Genomic DNA, 18,344 nt, shown 5'->3' on the forward strand with positions numbered 1-18,344 from the left:
TCTCAAAAAAAGAAAAAGAAAAAGGATTGTTGACTGTGTCCTACAACATAAGACAGAAGAAGGAGCATGAGTTAGAGGTTAGCCTGGGCGACAAAATGAGTTTGAGACCCTCTTGGTTATACAGTGAAACCCTGTCTCAAAACCCAAACCAAAACAAAAACAGAAAAAGAACAGAAGAAGAGTTAAAAAGGAAAGAAAGAAGAGAATGATGATTTGGTGAGTTATTGTTCCAAAAATATGCCTTAACATATTCCAATTTAAAACTACATTTTATTTGTCCCTACAAAACCTGTTTTTCTGTATACCCTGGCACAGTCAGTGGTACCATCCATATATTGTGACACTAAACTCAGAAATGAACTCCTATCTCTTTTCTTCATTCACCTCAAGATTTAATTACCCCTAAAGGTCTGCCTACTCAGCCCCAAAATGTCAGATTGCCAACATACTTTCTGGCCACACCTTGATATCCTTTCTCATTTTTTTCCAGTCTCCCTTCCTGATTTGTTGTAAAGTTAAAAGGCTTAAACTGCAAGTATTTTCAGCTTGCTATACTGTCATGTGGTCATGTGTTTTATAACGTCTTCAATTTATTCAAACCATTCATTTCCACTGTGGTTCTTGTCATAGTTTTCCTTATATTAGGGGGTATTAGAGATAACTTAGAAAGTCTGGAGGATAGTTTTCACTATCCTGAGTTTTTTGTTATTCCAAATGAATCTGCAAATTGCTCTTTCTACATCTATGAAGAATTGAGTTGAAAGTTTGATGGGGGATTGCATTGAATCTGTAGATTGCTTTTGGCAAGATGGCCATTTTTACTACATTAATCCTGCCAATCCATGGGCATGGGAGGTCTTTCCATCTTCTGAGATCTTCCTCAATTTCTGTCTTCAGAGGCTTGAATTTCTTGTCATACAGATCTTTCACTTGCTTGGTTAGAATCACACTGAGGTATTTTATGTTATTTGTGACTATAGTGTAGGGTGTCGTTTCCCTCATTTCTTTCTCAGCTGTTTGTCTTTTGTGTAGAGGAAGGCTACTGATTTATTTGAGTTAATTTTTTTTTTTTGGTTCTTTTTTTTCGGAGCTGGGGACCGAACCCAGGGCCTTGCGCTTCCTAGGTAAGCGCTCTACCACTGAGCTAAATCCCCAGCCCCTATTTGAGTTAATTTTATACCAAGCCACTTTGCTGAAGTTGTTTATCAGCTTTAGTAGTTCTCTGGTGGAACTTTTGGGGTCATTTAAGTATACTATCATATTATCTGCAAATAGTGATATTTTGACTTCTTCCTTTCCAATCTGTATCCATTTGATCTCCTTTTGTTGTCTGATTGCTCTGACTAGGACTTTGAGAACTATATTGAATAAGTAGGGAGAGAGTGAGCAGCCTTGTTTAGTCCTTGATTTTAGTGGGATTGCTCCAAGTTTCTCTCCATTTAGTTTGATGTTAGCTACTGGTTTGCTGTATATTGCCTTTACTATGTTTAGGTATGGGCCTTGAATTCCTGATGTTTCCAGGACTTTTAACATGAAGGGGTGTTGAATTTCGTCAAATGCTTTCTCAGCATCTAATGAGATGATCATGTGAGTTTTTTCTTTGAGTTTGATAACATAGTGAATTATGTTGGTGGATTTCTGTATGTTGAACCATCCCTGCATCCCTAGGATGAAGTCTATTGATCATGATTGGTCTGAAGCTCTCTTTGTTGGGTCTTTGTGGGGTTTAGGTATAAGCATAATTGTAATTTTATAGAAGGATTGGGTAGTGTTCCTTCTATTTCTATTTTGTGGAATAGTTTAGACAGTATTGGTATGAGATCTTCTATGAAGGTCTGATAGAATTCTGCACAAAACCCATCTGGTCCTGGGCTCTTTTTTTTTTTTTCGGGAGACTTTTAATTACTGCTTCTATTTCTTTGGGTGTTATGGAGTTGTTTAGATGTTTTATCTGATCCTGAATTATCTTTCGTACCTGGTATCTGTCTAGAAAATTGTTCATTTCATCCACATTTTCCAGTTTTTGTTGAGTGTAGGCTTTTGCAGTAGGATGTGATGATATTTTGAATTTCCTCAGATTCTGTTGTTATGTCTCCCTTTTTATTTCTGGTATTGTTAGTTAGGATACACTCTCTGTGTCCTCTGGTTTGTCTGGCTAAAGGTTTATCTATTTTGTTGACTTTTTTCAAAAGAACAGGCTTCTGGTTTTGTTGATTCTTTGTATAGTCCTTTTCATTTTCACTGGGCTGATTTCAACCCTGAGTTTGATTATTCTGGGAAAGGGAATAACATTTGAAATGTAAATAAAAAATATCCAATTAAAAAAAAGTTCACACACACACACACACACACACACACACACACACACACACACAAATAAATAAAGCTTTGAAGTTCAGTGTGACATAGTGGCCCATGTCTTTAATCCCAGAAGTCCAGAGGCAGAGGCCGTCAAATCTCCAGGAGTTCAAGGGTAGCCCGTTCTATAGAGTGATAGTGAGTTTCAGGACAGCCAGTGCTACACAGAGAAACTCTGTCTCCAGAAAAACTAAACGAAACAAAATAAATTTTGAAGTTCACCTCAAGTAGTTTATTTGAGGTTACATTTAGTTGTTTAGTTAGTACATTCATATGTGACTTGTATCATTTTTAGTCATAGCACTCAGGTGATGAATTTATCCCTAAAAGTATTCTTACTGCATGTCTTTGAAGGCAACTTTACTATTTATTTATATATACTCTTTTTCTAAGGAAGTCTTCCAGTTATACCATCTCAAAGTAATATATTTCAGGTCCCAATAGAGTTGCACCCTATTCTGGCTAAGGTGCAAAGACGACTAAGTTACTAGAGAGATGACTCAGTGGTTAAAAGTGCTTACTACTCTTTTAGAGAATCTGGGTACAGTTCCTAGGACCCATGGCAGTTCATATCTCCTCCTCTAAATTTATTTCCATGGGATCCAGTATCTTCTTCTTACCTTTATACAGTCTTGCACATGTGGTTTACATAACTCTCAGGCACTTGTGGGCACCTCCCCACTTTTTAAAAATTTCAGTAGTTTCTTATTCCTTAAAGATAAAAATCTAAACTCTTGTATTTTGTATTGTAATAGCTCTTAATTCCTCATAGTATGACTTCCCATGTGCCTCCATGCATTTGTGCACCTCATTTTTGTTTTGTTTTGTGTTTTTTTTTTTTGAGACAGGGTTTCTGTGTGTATCTCTGGTTGTCCTGGAATTCCCCTCTGTACACCAGACTGGCCTTGGACTCCGAGATCTGCCTACCTCTTCCTCTGGAGTGCTGGGATTAAAAGAAAGGCATATGCCCCTACTGTCCATGAACCTTATTTTCGTGAACAATATTATTAAACTTTTTTTTTGAGCTGCGATTTCATATACCCCAGACTGTTCTGGAACTTATATATAGATAAGGATGACTTTGAACTTTTGATCCTCCTGAGTATATGGGCTACCACCCAAGGTTTATGTAGTTCTGGGAAAGGAATACTGGGAGTTTGTGGATGCTAAACAATATTCTACCAGCTGAGCTATATCATGTGCCTTAGGAAATCGTTATATATCCTCTTAGACTCCCTCTAGCATATCTTACAACAGCAAGCAGCCTGTGAGGCTCTTAGCTTATTTTACTCTTCAATTTCTTTCCTCCCTCTTTCCTTTCTTATTAAATTTTTGACTCTCCTGCCCCATTCTCGAAGATGGTTTTGTAAGAGTTCTCCATCAGCTAATAAACACAGCACTCAAGAAGCTGAGGCTGAGGTGGAGAGGAAAGGAGAAATGTGGAACAAGGAGAGGGAAATTATTTTTCTCTGACAAGGATTCTTTTGTTCCTGTATATCTGTTTTCCTGTCAGAAAATTGTTGGACACATATTCTACCTTTGTTTTAATTTTATTTAATCTTTTTTTTTCACACTCCAGATTTTATTCCCCCTGGCCCGCCCTCTGACTGTTTCACTTCCCGTACCTCCCTCCTCCCTGTCTCCACAAGGATGTCCTCACCCAACCCTTATCACCAGACCTCTAAACTCCCTGAGGCCTCCAGGGATCTAATCTTAAGGATTAGATACTGAACCCAGACCCATTGGCCCTCTACTGTGCATGTGTTGACTGCCTCATCTCAGCCTGGTTGGTGATCCATTGTCTGAGAGATCTCAGGGGTCCAGGTTAATTGAGACTGCTGGTCCTCCTGCAGGGTTGCCCTCCTCCTCAGCTTCCTCCAGCTTTCCCCTAATTCAACCAGAGGGATCAGCAGCTTCTGTCTATCGGTTGGGTGCACATATCTGCATCTGACCCTTTCTGCTGCTTGTTGGGTCTTTCAGAGGGCAGTCATGATAGGTCCCTTTTTGTGAGTGTTTCATAGCCTCAGTAATAGTGTCAGGCCTTGGGGCCTCCCCTTGAACTGGATCCCACTTTGGGCCTGTTGCTGGACCTCCTTTTCCTCAGGCACCTCTCCATTTCCATTCCTGCATTTCTTTCAGACAGGAACAATTATGGGCCACAGTTTTTGATTGTGTGATATAGGAACCCCATCCCTCACTTATGACCTGTCTTTTTGCTAGAGATGGGCTCTATAAGTTCCCTCTCCCCACTGTAGGGCATTTCATCTAAGGTCCCTCCCTTTGAGTTCTGAGAGTCTCTTATCTCCTAGGTCTCTGGAGGATCCCCCACCCGCCCCCACATCTCCTACCTTCCAAGGTTGCCTGCTTCCATTCTTTCTGCTGGCCCTTATGGCTTCAGTCCTTTACTCCCACCCAATACCAGATCATCACCCCCTGCCCTGCCCCAATTCTTTTTTTCCACTCCTCTTTTCCTTTTTTGGTAAGAAAGCATTCTTTTTTTAAAATTTTCTTTTTTCTTTTTTTTTTTTTACGTGCATTGGTGTTTTACCTGCACATGTATCTTGTGTGAGGGTGTCAGAACCCCTAGAACTGGAGTTACAGACAGCTGTGAGCTGCCATGTGGATACTGGGAATTGAACCAGGGACCTCTGGAAGAACAGCCAGTGCTCCTAACCTCTGAGCCATTTCCCCGGCTCCAGAAAACAATTTTTTTTAAATACATTTTCTTCTATAAAGTAATGAGATTCTCTAAGAAAGTGAGAAGTAGGGATATTTCATTAATGTCTGAAGAAAAAGAAACAGTGCCATCTTAAAGCATACTATTTTCAGTTAGAAAATCCTGGTACAGATATATGGAAAGCCTTGACTGATTTTGCTTCTTATAGAATTGAACCTGCAAGGTCCGTGACTAGAGCCTGGGAAGAGCCTCACAACTCAGTGTGGGAGAAATTAGATGCTGTCTTTTTTTTTCATTTTCCAGGATCTCAAATCATTTGCCTTCTCTAAACCTGTTTTTTCATTTGGTGATAATCACAGATTTTTTTCTTCCACAGGGTTAAGAGTAAATGATATTCCAACCATGGAAAATGGATCTCATCCACTAAAAGTGCTCGATGTACATGAGCTGTAGGGAGTATTTTGTCTCTTTCCCAAGGCTGAAACCCGCCCCCGCAGCCCTATGTATCAATTTTGCAGTTTGGAGCCACGGGCTTCACCTCCTCTCAGAGGAGGAGACGAGGGAGGGGCAGCGAGTGTTAGGAGGGAGGGAGGAGGAAGGTGCGGGGGTTTTCTTTTTTTTTTTTTCTTTTTTTTGTTTTTTTAAACTCCCGTGTTTACCCAGGGTTACGGAAGACTTGGGGTTCCAGGCCCCACTCAAAATGGAGCCAAACTACCGCCTCGCCTAAGATGGCGGCTTCCCCGCCTATCAGCTCAAGGTCTCAAGCACAATTGGGCCACCTAGCAGAGGCTCACATCCTAGGCTCTCTCAAGGTGTCGCCCCGCCCCATGACGTCACGCAAGAGTTGCGGGCTTGATGTTCCGGGCTCCACCTTCACCTCTAGTGCCCGAGCCTCATAAGATGGCGGCAAGCTTGTCTCCTCACAGAACGCCGCCACTCTCAATATGGTAGCTGTTTACCATATTTCTCCACCCCTCTCCGCTTCAGCTTCCTCGTGATTTTGAATAAACTTTATTGATTGCTTTGAATCTCCTACATCCCCCCTATTATTGGGTTCTGGCGACCTCTCAAGCAGTCTTTGCAGACCCGGCGAGCCTATCTCGTGAAGAGGGCAGCGACAAAGCCGCTTGCCAGTGCGCCCGGCGGCCCCGCCCCCTCGGCTTAGCCCTCGGTCTCTAGAAGGCTCTAAAGGGCCAGACTGTGGGGGGTTGGGGGGGGAGACTGTGGTGAACGCTGCCCTAAAGCCCGGTCAGACCACGGGCACTGCGTGACGCGGCATGTGGTTTCTAGGAGAAGGCAAGTAAGCTTCACAGTTTTGCAGCGGCAATCCCAGAATTCACCGCGCGCCGCCTCGGGCCGGAACTGCCCGAATAGCCTCTGCTTAGCGCAGAGCTGTGTTGCCCCGGAGCGAGCCTAGCCGCTGGCGAGTCTCTGGGGCTGAGCTCTGCGCCCTGAGGAGTTCCCCCTGCAGCCTCGGGCATGAAGAGATCTTTGTAGCGTTTGGGACCGTGGACGTTTTTATCAGGTTTGGGGCGTAAAAAGGTTCCTGTCAGTGGGGGAGGCGTAAAGAGATCCTCGTAAGTTTTGGGGGCTACGAGCAAGATAGATTCTTATTTCAGACGAGACGTCTGTCAGGTGTGGGGAACAGCAGAACCCTCGGCAGTCTGAGGGGATTGCAAAGCAATGCCTGCCATTTGGAGGTGTGGAAGGAAAAAAAATCTTCGCTTAGTTTCGCGGGTGTGAGGAAATTCTAGTCAGTTTACTGGGGCTTCGAAGAGATCCTTTTTAGTGTCAGGGGTGAGATGAGCACCCTGTCAGCTTTGGAGTGGAGGACGAAATTGCGGTTTATTTCATTTTGGAGCATAATGAGACTCCTTACTGCTCAGGAAGGAATGATACTGAGAATGACGAAAAGGATAATTTAAACTCTCCGAACGCAATCCCAGAACTGTGATTTGAGTTGGGTGCTTAGTCTTGTTTTCTTGTTCCTGAAGGCTTTGGGGGGGGGGGGTGAGGCAATTCGGAATAACCTGCGGAGACTTAGAGGGATTTCCGCATCTCTGCCTCTTCCTATTTTGGGGGGCTAGAGAGGGTCTCTGGTCTCTTCCTCAGCTTCCCTCTTCCCAGCCTCATCTTTTATGCCGCGGTTTGCGTCATAATAAAGGGAGCTGAGTCCTGGGAAGCAAGAGAGCAGTGAAGAGAGGGGTTCAGTGAGGGATTAAAGAAGCTTCCCGAAGGCTTTCAAGATATTTACATGAAACCCGGAAAGAAGTTGTCACTGACTTCAGGGCCAAAGAAGGTAGGGGTCTGGGGGAGGCGTTTGGAAGGCAGGGCAGAGCAGAAAGCAGAACGTTCTTTCTGTTCTTTCCAAGTGAAAGAAATCCTGAAGGGTGGGTGGACTTTCTCCACTTAACTCCTGCACTCTCACCAGCTGTGTTGAGTCCTGGCTTGGTTACTCCCTTTTTCAGAACTGGAGGTTGGTACCCAGGGGGTGGGGTGGGGGCGGAGACACGGAACGATTTGGAAACCTGGGGCCGGAGGAGTCACTTTGTAAAGAAGTGTTGTTTGTGTCTAGCCATCGTCTAGGGAAGGCGGCTTGCTTGTTGCTGCCTTTCTGACCCTGTAAAGCTTCAAAACTGGCACGGCGCAAAACGATCCAACCCCCTGTGAAGATGGCCTCGGTGCCTGTGTATTGCCTCTGTCGACTGCCTTACGATGTGACCCGCTTCATGATCGAGTGTGACATGTGCCAGGACTGGTTTCACGGCAGGTAAGAAGGGCAGGCCAGGCTGCTCAGGGTGCGTTGGCCAGGTGTGTTGTTTTCTCTTGCTCTCTCCTCCTCTCAGCCCTGTTTTCTACCTACTGCTCAGAAACTAGCCCCTCTCTCAATTTACTAGACTTAGGTTTTTCTATCCCTCTTCCGCGGACTAGGTCCTAGCTGGTTTCTCTCGTTTTCCTATATGTATTTATTGTACTATGTGTGTATATACGAATATAAATATATAAATATATCTATATATGCATGCATATTTGATTTTGTAGCTGTGTTCTAGCTACAAAGAAAGTATATGGTTGTGTTTTTCCGCATGTCCTGACTTTGGGGGAGTCAGTACTGTATTTTTGAGATATCCGAGTCCAAGAACATGGATTTCTTTGTAACTTACTATCAGTGGCCTTGGCCAAGTTGCTTTTGCTTTTGTGAGCCTCACTTACAAATCAATACCTCTTTCATAGCTGTAAAACAGTTTGCTTGCATTCTATAAATGGAGGCAGAACTGGAATAATATTTTATTTCTGTGCTGTCTGCAGGGCCATCTAACTAAATTAAAATAAAAAGACATAGGGTAAAACAGTAGGACAAATGCACCTGTCACTCAGGTTTCCAGTGAGGTTATTGTATGTAATAAAAATCAAAATGTTATCCTATTACTGGGGGGAATTTTTATACTGGAATATAATAAAAACAGTATATGGCACCATTCTCTTGCTTTATGTGAAGTTCTAAAATGCAAGTTGTCAATCTTAACTTTTAAAGGAGCTGTTCCTGTTACACTCAAAAACAAAGTAAGGGTGGGGTCAGTGGGTCTCAGGTTCAAGGCCTGGCTGAGCTATAGAGCCAGTTCAAAACCAGCTCAGCAACTTAGCACGATTCAGTCTCAAAATGAAAATAATGTAAAGGGCTTGAGATATAGCTCATTGGTAAGCGCTTGTCTCAAAATATCAAAAAAATTATTATTTCATCTTATAGTTGTGTATATGTCTTATTACTTCCTAGAGGTAGAGATACCTTTTCTTTTTATTTTTAGTATTTCTAGTGCTAAATATGCAATAGATGGTGAATATACTTTTGAATAAATGAACAAGGTATAATAAAAAAAAGCTGTTACACTATGGTTCTTAGTTTACAAGTGTGTATGTTCAATATCTCTGGAAAATGGCTTTTGCTCACAGTGCAGAAATCTGAAAACAGAGCAGGAATGAAGATTTCCTAACTGTTTACTGTGTATCAGACGCCATAACTGACATTCCATAAATTATTTTGTCTGTACCCAAGTCTGAAAGTTAAATTTTTCCTTCTATTTGTATGGGTCTCTGTATGCGGGTGTGTACCATGTATGGAGGCCAGAGGTCAGCCTCAGGCTTCATTTCTCAGGAGGCAGCTACCTTGTCTTTTTGGAGGTAGGGTCTCCCAGTCGCCTAGTAAGGCAGGCTAGGCAGGTGGGCTAGAGAACCCCAGGGATTTTCCCATTTCTGTCTCTCTACCACTGGGATTATATGTATTCAAAGCTTTTTTACATATGATCTGGAGATTGAACTAAAGTCTTCATGTTTGGCTAGTAAACACTTTACTCACTGAGCCTTCTCCCCAGCCTGAAAGTTACACTTGTGGGAGAGCACACTCCTCTGAGTATGTGTAAATGCATCCATGTGTGCACAGGTGCTTAAAGAGGTGTTAGGTAGCTTCTTTATTGCTCTCTACCCTATCTTTCATGCCAAACCTTGAGCTAGTTGGGTTAGGCTAGCTGCCTAGCGAGCTCTAGAGATCCACTTGTCTCTTTTCTCTCATTGCTAGGGTTGCAAGCACTTATTGCCATATTCAGTTTTATGTTAGTTTTGGGGATTTGAACTCATATTTCCCGAGTTCCTGAAAGTTAGAATTTAAAGTGTGTGTGTGTGTGTGTGTGTGTGTGTGTGTGTGTGTGTGTGTGTGTGTTGCTTGTACATACATGGCATGATATGAATGTGGAGGTCACAGGACAACTTGCGGGAGTCAATTTTCTCCTTCCATCATATGAAACCAAGAGTGAACTCAGGTCGTCAGGGTCGGTGACAAGTACCACCTGCTGAGGTATCTAATGGGCCCAACCCAGATTTTTAAAAGAATGAACATTTTTTAAATGGACTTTAGGGCATAGGCCTTAATTACAGTTAACTTTGGAGACTAAGAAGGGGGGATAGCAAGTTCAAGACTGGCCTGTGCAAAAAAATGATTTTTTTTCCTATTGTATAGGTGAGACATGTCCATTATAGAAAATACAAAAAAAAATGGAAATAAAAGTCATCTATGAGTCCGTTGGGTATAATCCACTCTTATTTTTGTTTTTTTTTTCTTTTTTTTTTTTTTCGGAGCTGGGGACCGAACCCAGGGCCTTGCGCTTGCTAGGCAAGCGCTCTACCACTGACCTAAATCCCCAACCCTTAGTTTTTTTTTTTTGCTGCTGTTGTATTAACTCTTGTCCTTTGACTTACAACATATGCTTTTGTAGGCTGGGATTATATCATAAATACCATTTTGTGATCTCCCTTGCTCTACACCTAACATTTTAATGTGGGTATTTGCCAGGTTAAATAGTCATCTATAACATGTTTTTGATACCTTCTTATCGATATGTTTAGCACCAGTTTCTTAGTTATTCCTTTCATGGTTGTATACTTACATTATTTGTACTTTCTTACAAATAATGTGAGGTGATAAAACTTGGGGATTCTGGGAAGGTTTTTGTATCCAGATGTAATTGTTGATCAAAACAAAAAGAAAACCATGACTGGTGAATATCTTTGTGCAGTAGCTATTTGACATTTACAATGATAAAACTACTGGAACTTTAAGAGTTTTTAAGCTTACAAATGATTTATGAGTTGATGGATCAGATCTGTCTTTAATCACATTTCTAAGGTGTATTCTGCTTTTGTTTGTACATTCTAGCACAAGTTTCATGAAAGCATCCAGTTTTTAAATTTTCTTCTGCTTCTTTCTGTGGGCTGCCAGAGAACAAGGAACCTAGCTAAAAACCAGACCCTTAGTGGGCGGCTGGCTGTTCTTGCTTACTCAGTACACCCCCACCCCCAACATACTCACTGTACTCTAAGTTTTTACTTTAGGTCAGTTGGAAATTACTAAATATGTAGACTTTTCATGATTGTTTACAGTAGTTAGCCACATAGACCCAGTGTGTGTGAGTATGAGCCCACCAAGGCCTGAGGAAGACATTGTTTTGTTGTATTACTCTTGTTTTATTCTCTTGAGATGGTTTATCACTGAACCTGGAGTTAAACTGGTGGTAAACTGGTGGCTACCAAGTCCAGTGATCTTCCTGCCTTTGCCCCTCCCAGGACTTGGATCACTGCCACACCTGACTTTTTACCTAGGTGCTAGGATCTGTGTACTAAGGTCCTCGAATGTACAGAGCATCCTTTTAGCACTGAGTCATCTCTCCAGCCCACATCCTACAGATTTCATATCCACAAACACCTAAAGATGGTAGACTTTTGAAGTTCAGTTAGGGATTATGATGCATAATGACAAGTTGCTACCTGGAGTAGTTACAGTAAGGAAGGCAACTATGCTATTTTTGATGATACGGAATCTGGAACTGTGGAGGTTAAGTGATATTTTCTGAGTATGGATTTGAATTTCAAATTAATTGATTCTAGAGTAGTGTTGTCAAATTTAGAAAAAATACTGAATAGTTTCATTCCTCTTGATAGGCAGTTGAGTTGTGCAAAATACTATGATTTGTAGAGCAGTGCACTTTAAACTTTAGTGTGTATCAATTATTTGAAAGATCTGTTAACAAAAAACGATAGATTCCCAACCTCGGTTTCTGATTCAGTAGGTAGATAGGGCCCACATTTGAGAAACTTAAATTTAAAGTAGTACCAATCTCTTCCACTTGTATAGAGTATAATAACATCTGATATTGGAGGATGGATGAGATAACATTATCATTACTATATACCAGTTATTCTCAAAGTATTTCATCTCTGTGAAGCATTAGTTTTCCTGGTAACAGTTATGATAATTTAAATAGAAATGGTTACATACATATTAATTTTTATTTTTATTATCTTATAATTTGGATACCATGACATTTTATTTTTAAAATACGTATTTTTTTAGTGTGTGTATATGTATGCGTGGAGCACTGTACATTTGCAGGTTGAAAAGACAACTTTTCAGGAAGTCAGTTCTGTGCTTCTGCTTTGTTGTAGCAACTCTCTTGTTTCCGCTGTGCTACTACTCTAGGCTAGCTGGTCTTTGAACTTCTGGCTAACTCTCCTGTTTTCACCTCCCATCTCCCTGTAGGAGTACTGGGTTTACAGATGCACACCACTGCATCTGACTTTTATGTAGGTTCCAGGGATTGAATTTGGGTCTTAAATGGCAAGTGTTTTTTTTACTGTCGAGCCATATCACTGGACAGACCTGTATGTACTTTGATCATACCCCTCTCCTGGCTTTAAGGAGGCTTAATTCTCTGGGTTACTTACTAGAACTTGAGCAACTTACCAGTGGCTGAACCACTGAAAATTTGCCTTTATATCTTCAGGAAAGGTCGGAGCCTTGTGAGCCCCTCCCTTTTCCAGGACAGAATGTTAGCAAACCCAATCTTGTACAAATCTATACAGGTAATCAAGAATTTAACAGCATTTCATGCCTAGAACTCAGTGTTCCAAACTGCTCCCCAACCTTCCTCTGGTTCTTACATTTTTCTGTTTCTTCCTCCCAAGATGTTTCATGAGCCCTAGAGAGAGTGCTGTGTAGATGTTCTATTTATAGACAGTAAATTATTTATTCTTTGTCTTTCGGTTATGAGTTTGTATCCACGAACATTTATACCACTACAAAGAGAAGGGTTTTTCCCTTTTTCTTTTTTTCTTTTTTGAGACAGGGTCTCACTGTATAGCCTTGTCTGGCCTAGAACTCATTCTGTAAACCAGGGTGACCTAAAACACAGAGATCCACCTGCCTCTGCTTCCTAAGCACTGAGATTAAAGAAGTATACCACCATGAATGGCAAGAGAAACTTCTTTTACTAAAGCTGAGAGTAGTAATATTCTATAGGCATGAACATGGTTATTTAGATGGTAATTTGATGGGTACATTATGTTCATTGAGCAGAACAACTAAAGGAGCTTCGTCACTCAGGCCTATGATCTCTTTAACTACAAGTTTTTGGCCAGTTTTATTGTACTGATTTTTCTTTGCATGGAATTCCTTGTTTGTTTTGTTGGGAGGGAAAATATTCTTGTTTAAATTAAGTTTGGTGGTATGAGTCTTCTACTTCCCTTTTGCTGAAGAAAACTGACTCTTCTTCCTCAGTAGCCACTGACTGCTAATAGTTTCTCAGCTAGGGGTAGAACTTCATGAGCCCTTTTCCTCTCTGTGCTGGTGTTTTAACTGGTTTCATCTCATGCAAGTTTTGTGCTGTGCTAAGAACTATATTTGTTATGGCTTTGAGTGCAGTGACTCCGTCCTGTCCAGAAGACATTATTTCACAAGCAGTCTTCTCTTGATAATTTTTCTGCCCATTCTTCCACAATGCTTCCTGACCTTGAGGGAAAAGGGTGTGATATAATTTTCTATTTTTTCAAGACAGGGTTTCTCTGTAGCCTAGGCTGTCCTGGAACTCACTCTACAGTCCAGGCTGGCCTGGACTCAGAGATTCCCCCTACTTCTGCCACCCAGGTGTGCCACCAAAGGTGTGAGCCATCACTGCCTGGCTAATCCTATCTTACAATCTTTCTCCCCCTTCTTAGGTTCCCAAAGCCTTTTGGGGAAAGAGGTGTGATACAGATGTCTCATTTAGAGCTGACCACCCCACAGTGACTTATTCTTGCATTTCAACTAGTTGTGAGAAACTGTATTTAACATCATCAACTATGTAAAGAAACTTTTCTGATGAGGGGGCCTATAGATATTTAGAAATATTTATAAGGTAGTATAACGAAGGGAAGGTGGATAAAGGAGGTAAACATTTAAGTGGGCAGTAGACATGAGGGTGAGGTGGGGGAGATAGAGGGATAACCAGCACTAAGCATGTTTGAAAAAGCCATATATTTTGATCATAGGATATGGAAAAGTCAAGCAGGTTCTGACCTGGGAGCATTCTTCCTACTAGCTAACTTTCATAGCATCATAAGGTGTTTTTGTAGGCTTCTGAGAAAGAAAAACGATCAACAGTCTTACCCACCTGTGAGTCCTGTGAGCTACAATAATGACTGGCCTGGAAAGATATGCTTGCTCATTGGTGCAATAGTAGCATGAATGCTATGGAGGTAACCAGTGGCTTTCTACTTGAACTTAAGGCCTGATTCACAGTGGGAAACTCATGCTATGTTTTCTAAACCTGGCCAAGAACTTGTGGCTAAGGAAGTTATAGGCTCTGCTAATATTATTTTGCTAAAGGGATATAACATCAAACTGCCTTCTGAATTCTTTTTACAAATTTTAGTTCTATTTTTTCCTTCTTTCCTCCCACCTCCCCCTGCTTCCTCCCTTCTTTCTCTTTTCTCCCTTCTATGTATAAGCACTTGTGTATATATGTGCCATGGTGTTCATGTGTAGAATTGATTCTCCTTTTACCTCTCTACATAAATTGCAAGGACTGAACTCAGGGAGGGCTTCAGGCTTTGAGGGAATCATCTTGTCAGGCTCTGTTTTAGTTTTTTTTTTTTTTTTTTTTTTTTGTCTTTTTTTCGGAGCTGGGGACCGAACCCAGGGCCTTGTGCTTCCTAGGCAAGCGCTCTACCACTGAGCTAAATCCCCAGCCCCCTGTTTTAGTTTTTGACAGGGAGTCTTATATAGCTCAACTGACTTCAGACTTGACTATGTAGTTAGGGGTGACCTTGAACTCCTGATCCACCTGTTACCACCTCCTAAACCCTGATTACAGGCCTGAGAACATTTTTGGTTTTATTCAGTACTGGGGATTGAACCCAGGTTTTTGTATATGTTAGGCAGGTATGATACCAAATGAACTATATCCTTAGTCTTTCTGTTCTATGTGCCTCTGTTTACATTCTCTAGCCTTTATTATACCTGATTTATAATTCAATATTGCTTTTTTCTTTACATTTGAATGTGTCTTTGTATACAGTTTTACTTTTTACTACAATCATTTGGTATTTTTCCCAGTTCAAGTGAGGAGTAAAAATTTCTCTTTATTTTACATTTCCTCATTTATAGCATAATTAATCTTAAATATGTGTTTTACATACATTGAGAACTACATCAGCGTGTCATAATTTTTGTTTCTGTATTTTAACAGGGCCTCTAGATATTCCCAATATTACTTTAGAAAATGAGAAACATGCAGGGCAGTGGTGACACGTGCCTTTAATCCCAGTACTCAGGAGGCAGAGGCAGGTGAATTTCTCTGAGTTTGAGGCCAGCTTGGTCTGCACAGCAAGTTCCAGGACACCCAAGGTTACACAAAGAAACAGTCTCCGAAAAACCAAAACCAAAACAAACAAACAAACAAACAAAAAGAAAGAGAAAAAATTGAGGAACATGAGTCAGTTGATAGATTGCTTGGTTAGCATTTGTGAAGCTAGGGTTGGATCCCAGCATCACATAAACCTGGCATGGTTGTACATGCCCATAATTCTAACACTCAAGAATATGGAAGCCAAGATGATCAAAAATTCGTGGTAATCCTTGCTACATAGTGAGTTTGAGGCCAGCCTGTCTCCAAAATCACCCTAGGAAATTCTTGTCTAGTTAGAAAATGGTGACTTACTAGAGTCTGTGTTGATGAGAAGTGGCTTTATTTTGAACATATATCAGTATGGGACTTGTTAATAGATTGGATTGGGGTTGTGAAAGAAAGAGGTAAGGAATGACTTCATTTTAAGCAGTTTTACTATAAATGGGAATAGAGTAATGGGGCAGTGACTGAGAAGCTCAAAAGATCTGTAGCGAATGGCCTATTTTGTCTATAATTTCAAGTTATTTTGGAATTTAGTGAGTTCTTTTAAATGGCAAACTCATATGCCAGATTCGGAGCAGAGAGAGCAGAAACTTCTCAGGTACATGGAACTTGTTTAGTTTCTTTAGCACTACTCCAAGTCCTTTGCCTGGAGGCAATGGAGCCAGTAGTGAGAAGTGTAGGTGCCTTTGCTTCTGGTTTTGTAGAGTGTGTTCTATCTGATAAAGGTTGTTGCAAGAAACCCATACCAAAAATTGATTTGGATGTTTTTCTGAGATTTTTTTTTAAATGAAGGAAGGTAAAATATACTCTTCCCTTCTTTATTTATTTATTGGCTTTCCAAGTTATAGGCTGGTCACAGGACCTGGCTCCTTGAGCATTCTCAGAGAGCAGAGGCTGAACATATAAGAAGCCAGATAGAATCTTGAGGAAAACGTGTCATTGTTCTGGCTCCTTTGATCTTTGGGTCCCACTTAGTTCCACAGCCCTGGATGAAGCAATCAAGTGCCTGATTTTGTGTTCTTGTAGCATTTGCTTCTATTTATGGTTATATTTTAGCTATGTATTTAGTTAGATATCATGGACTTATGGTGACCAACAGTTTTGTATTGTGATGCTACTTAAATAGTTTTGTAATTACTAGCAATTTGCCTAACTATTCAGATTTGTTTTCTCATTGTTATAGATAGCATTTATCATGTATTAAGCACTTGAATACTTTAAGTTCATTGAATCCTTACAACATCTCTAAAACGTACTACTAATTAGAATACTACTAAATACTACTAACTACTACTAACTACTAATAGAAAATTTACTAGTAATTTTTCTATTTCACAATTCTAGAAACTGGGGTACAAAGAATTTATATAAACTTCCTCTGTTCACACAGTTATACATGGAAGAAGTAAAATTCAAACCCAAGTAGTTTGGCTACCATATCTTTGTATCTTTTTTTTTTGCCCCCACCCCAGGACCCCTTTTTGTATCTTTTTTTTTTTGGTTCTTTTTTTCGGAGCTGGGGACCGAACCCAGGGCCTTGCGCTTCCTAGGCAAGCGCTCTACCACTGAGCTAAATCCCCAACCCCCTTTTTGTATCTTTTAACCTCTGTGTTTTAGTGTTTCAATGCTATACAGAGTGTCTCTTAATTTGTTATAAAGATTAAATAGTATAATATATTTAAAGCCCATATCTCAGTTTTCTTTTATATAGGCATTTCTTCTCAGTTACTTTTATGTAGGCTTTAAATTTACTCATTCATTTGACCATCATTGGTCTGTTTTTCTTTGTAGCACTTAATGAAACTGTTCAGACTATGCCTGTCTCTTTCCCTCTAGAATGCTCATTCTATAAGTATCTACATATAATTAATATTTATTTATACACTCATTTACTTTTACTTAGTAAATATTTGTTGAGAGCCTACACTGAGCCCAGCTTAATTTCAGTGCCCCATGTTGTAATAATTCTCTTTACCAAGGAAGCTACCCTGAGTAAGACAACATTTACGGTATACCCTTGGTGCCTGGTGATAATTATTGAGACAGTGAATTAATTCTGGCTTATCTGCCTCTCTGGTCTAAGGAGTTATCTCGCCCATTGCATGTTTGTTGAATTGGGATGGATAATGGAAGGAAACAAGACTGGCAGATGGAATAGCTGAGGACTTTTGGTGGATACCAGACTTTCTGTGTGCTGGATGTAGTCAGCGCAAATGACAAGGAAATGAACATGTGTTGTAGGTCAGAGTAGGAGAGGTGAAATAGGTGGTATGCAGCAGGACTGTCTGCAGTAGGGAGGAGGAAGAGCAGTAGCATCCCGGGCTCCCATTATGAATCCAGATGGCTTTAGTTTTCTTTTGTTCATTTTTTGTGGTGCTAGAGATCAAATACTTATGGCCTCATTCATGTTAGTCAAGTATTCTATCTCTAAGCCACATCCCTAGACTTTTTTTTAGATGGAATGGCTTCATGAACATGTGCACCCTGTTGTCACATGAAGCCCTACAGTTGAGGTGTAATGCAATGCTTCTGTTGTCCCAAAAGTCTTCATATGTTTTACCTTTGAATCTTTGTACGTGACAGCAGTGGACTGTATGCTGAGAACTTAGAACCTTGAGTTCTGTGGCCTTTTTTTTTTATCTTTATCAACTTGAGCATTTCTTATTTACATTTCGATTGTAACGGGCCAACATTCCCCCAGCCCCTCCCCCTCCCCTTCTTTATGGGTGTTCCCCTCCCCATCCTCCCCCCATTGCCGCCCTTCCCCCAACAATCTAGTTCACTGGGGGTTCAGTCTTAGCAGGACCAAGGGTTTCCCCTTCCACTGGTGCTCTTACTAGGATATTCATTGCTACCTATGAGGTCAGAGTCCAGGGTCAGTCCACATATAGACTTTAGGTAGTGGCTTAGTCCCTGGAAGCTCTGGTTGCTTGGCATTGTTGTTCATATGGGGTCTCGAGCCCCTTCAAGCTCTTTCAGTCCTTAATCTGATTCATTCAATGGGGGTCCTGTTCTCAGTTCAGTGGTTTGCTGCTGGCATTCGCCTCTGTATTTGCTGTATTCTGGCTGTGTCTCTCAGGAGAGATCTACATCCG

General features: G+C 41.0%; 1 protein-coding gene across 11 annotated transcripts in view; it reads left to right on the forward strand.

Moving 5' to 3' along the window:
* The first annotated feature begins 5,969 nt into the window (after window positions 1-5,969).
* Phf8 (PHD finger protein 8) overlaps window positions 5,970-18,344 on the forward strand; it is a 99,348-nt gene continuing 86,973 nt past the window's right edge. For 2 of the 11 annotated variants that reach the window (XM_039099807.2, XM_039099810.2), the window contains exons 1-3: window positions 6,355-6,560; window positions 7,408-7,511; window positions 7,611-7,805. In XM_039099807.2, coding sequence (XP_038955735.1) covers window positions 7,708-7,805 — 98 coding nt within the window. In that variant the 5' untranslated portion in view covers window positions 6,355-6,560; window positions 7,408-7,511; window positions 7,611-7,707. The other 9 variants (XM_039099808.2, XM_063280065.1, XM_006256792.4 and 6 more) reach the window with 9 other exon arrangements.

The sequence above is a fragment of the Rattus norvegicus genome, chromosome X (genome assembly GCF_036323735.1).
Source record: "Rattus norvegicus strain BN/NHsdMcwi chromosome X, GRCr8, whole genome shotgun sequence".
NCBI lineage: Eukaryota > Metazoa > Chordata > Mammalia > Rodentia > Muridae > Rattus > Rattus norvegicus.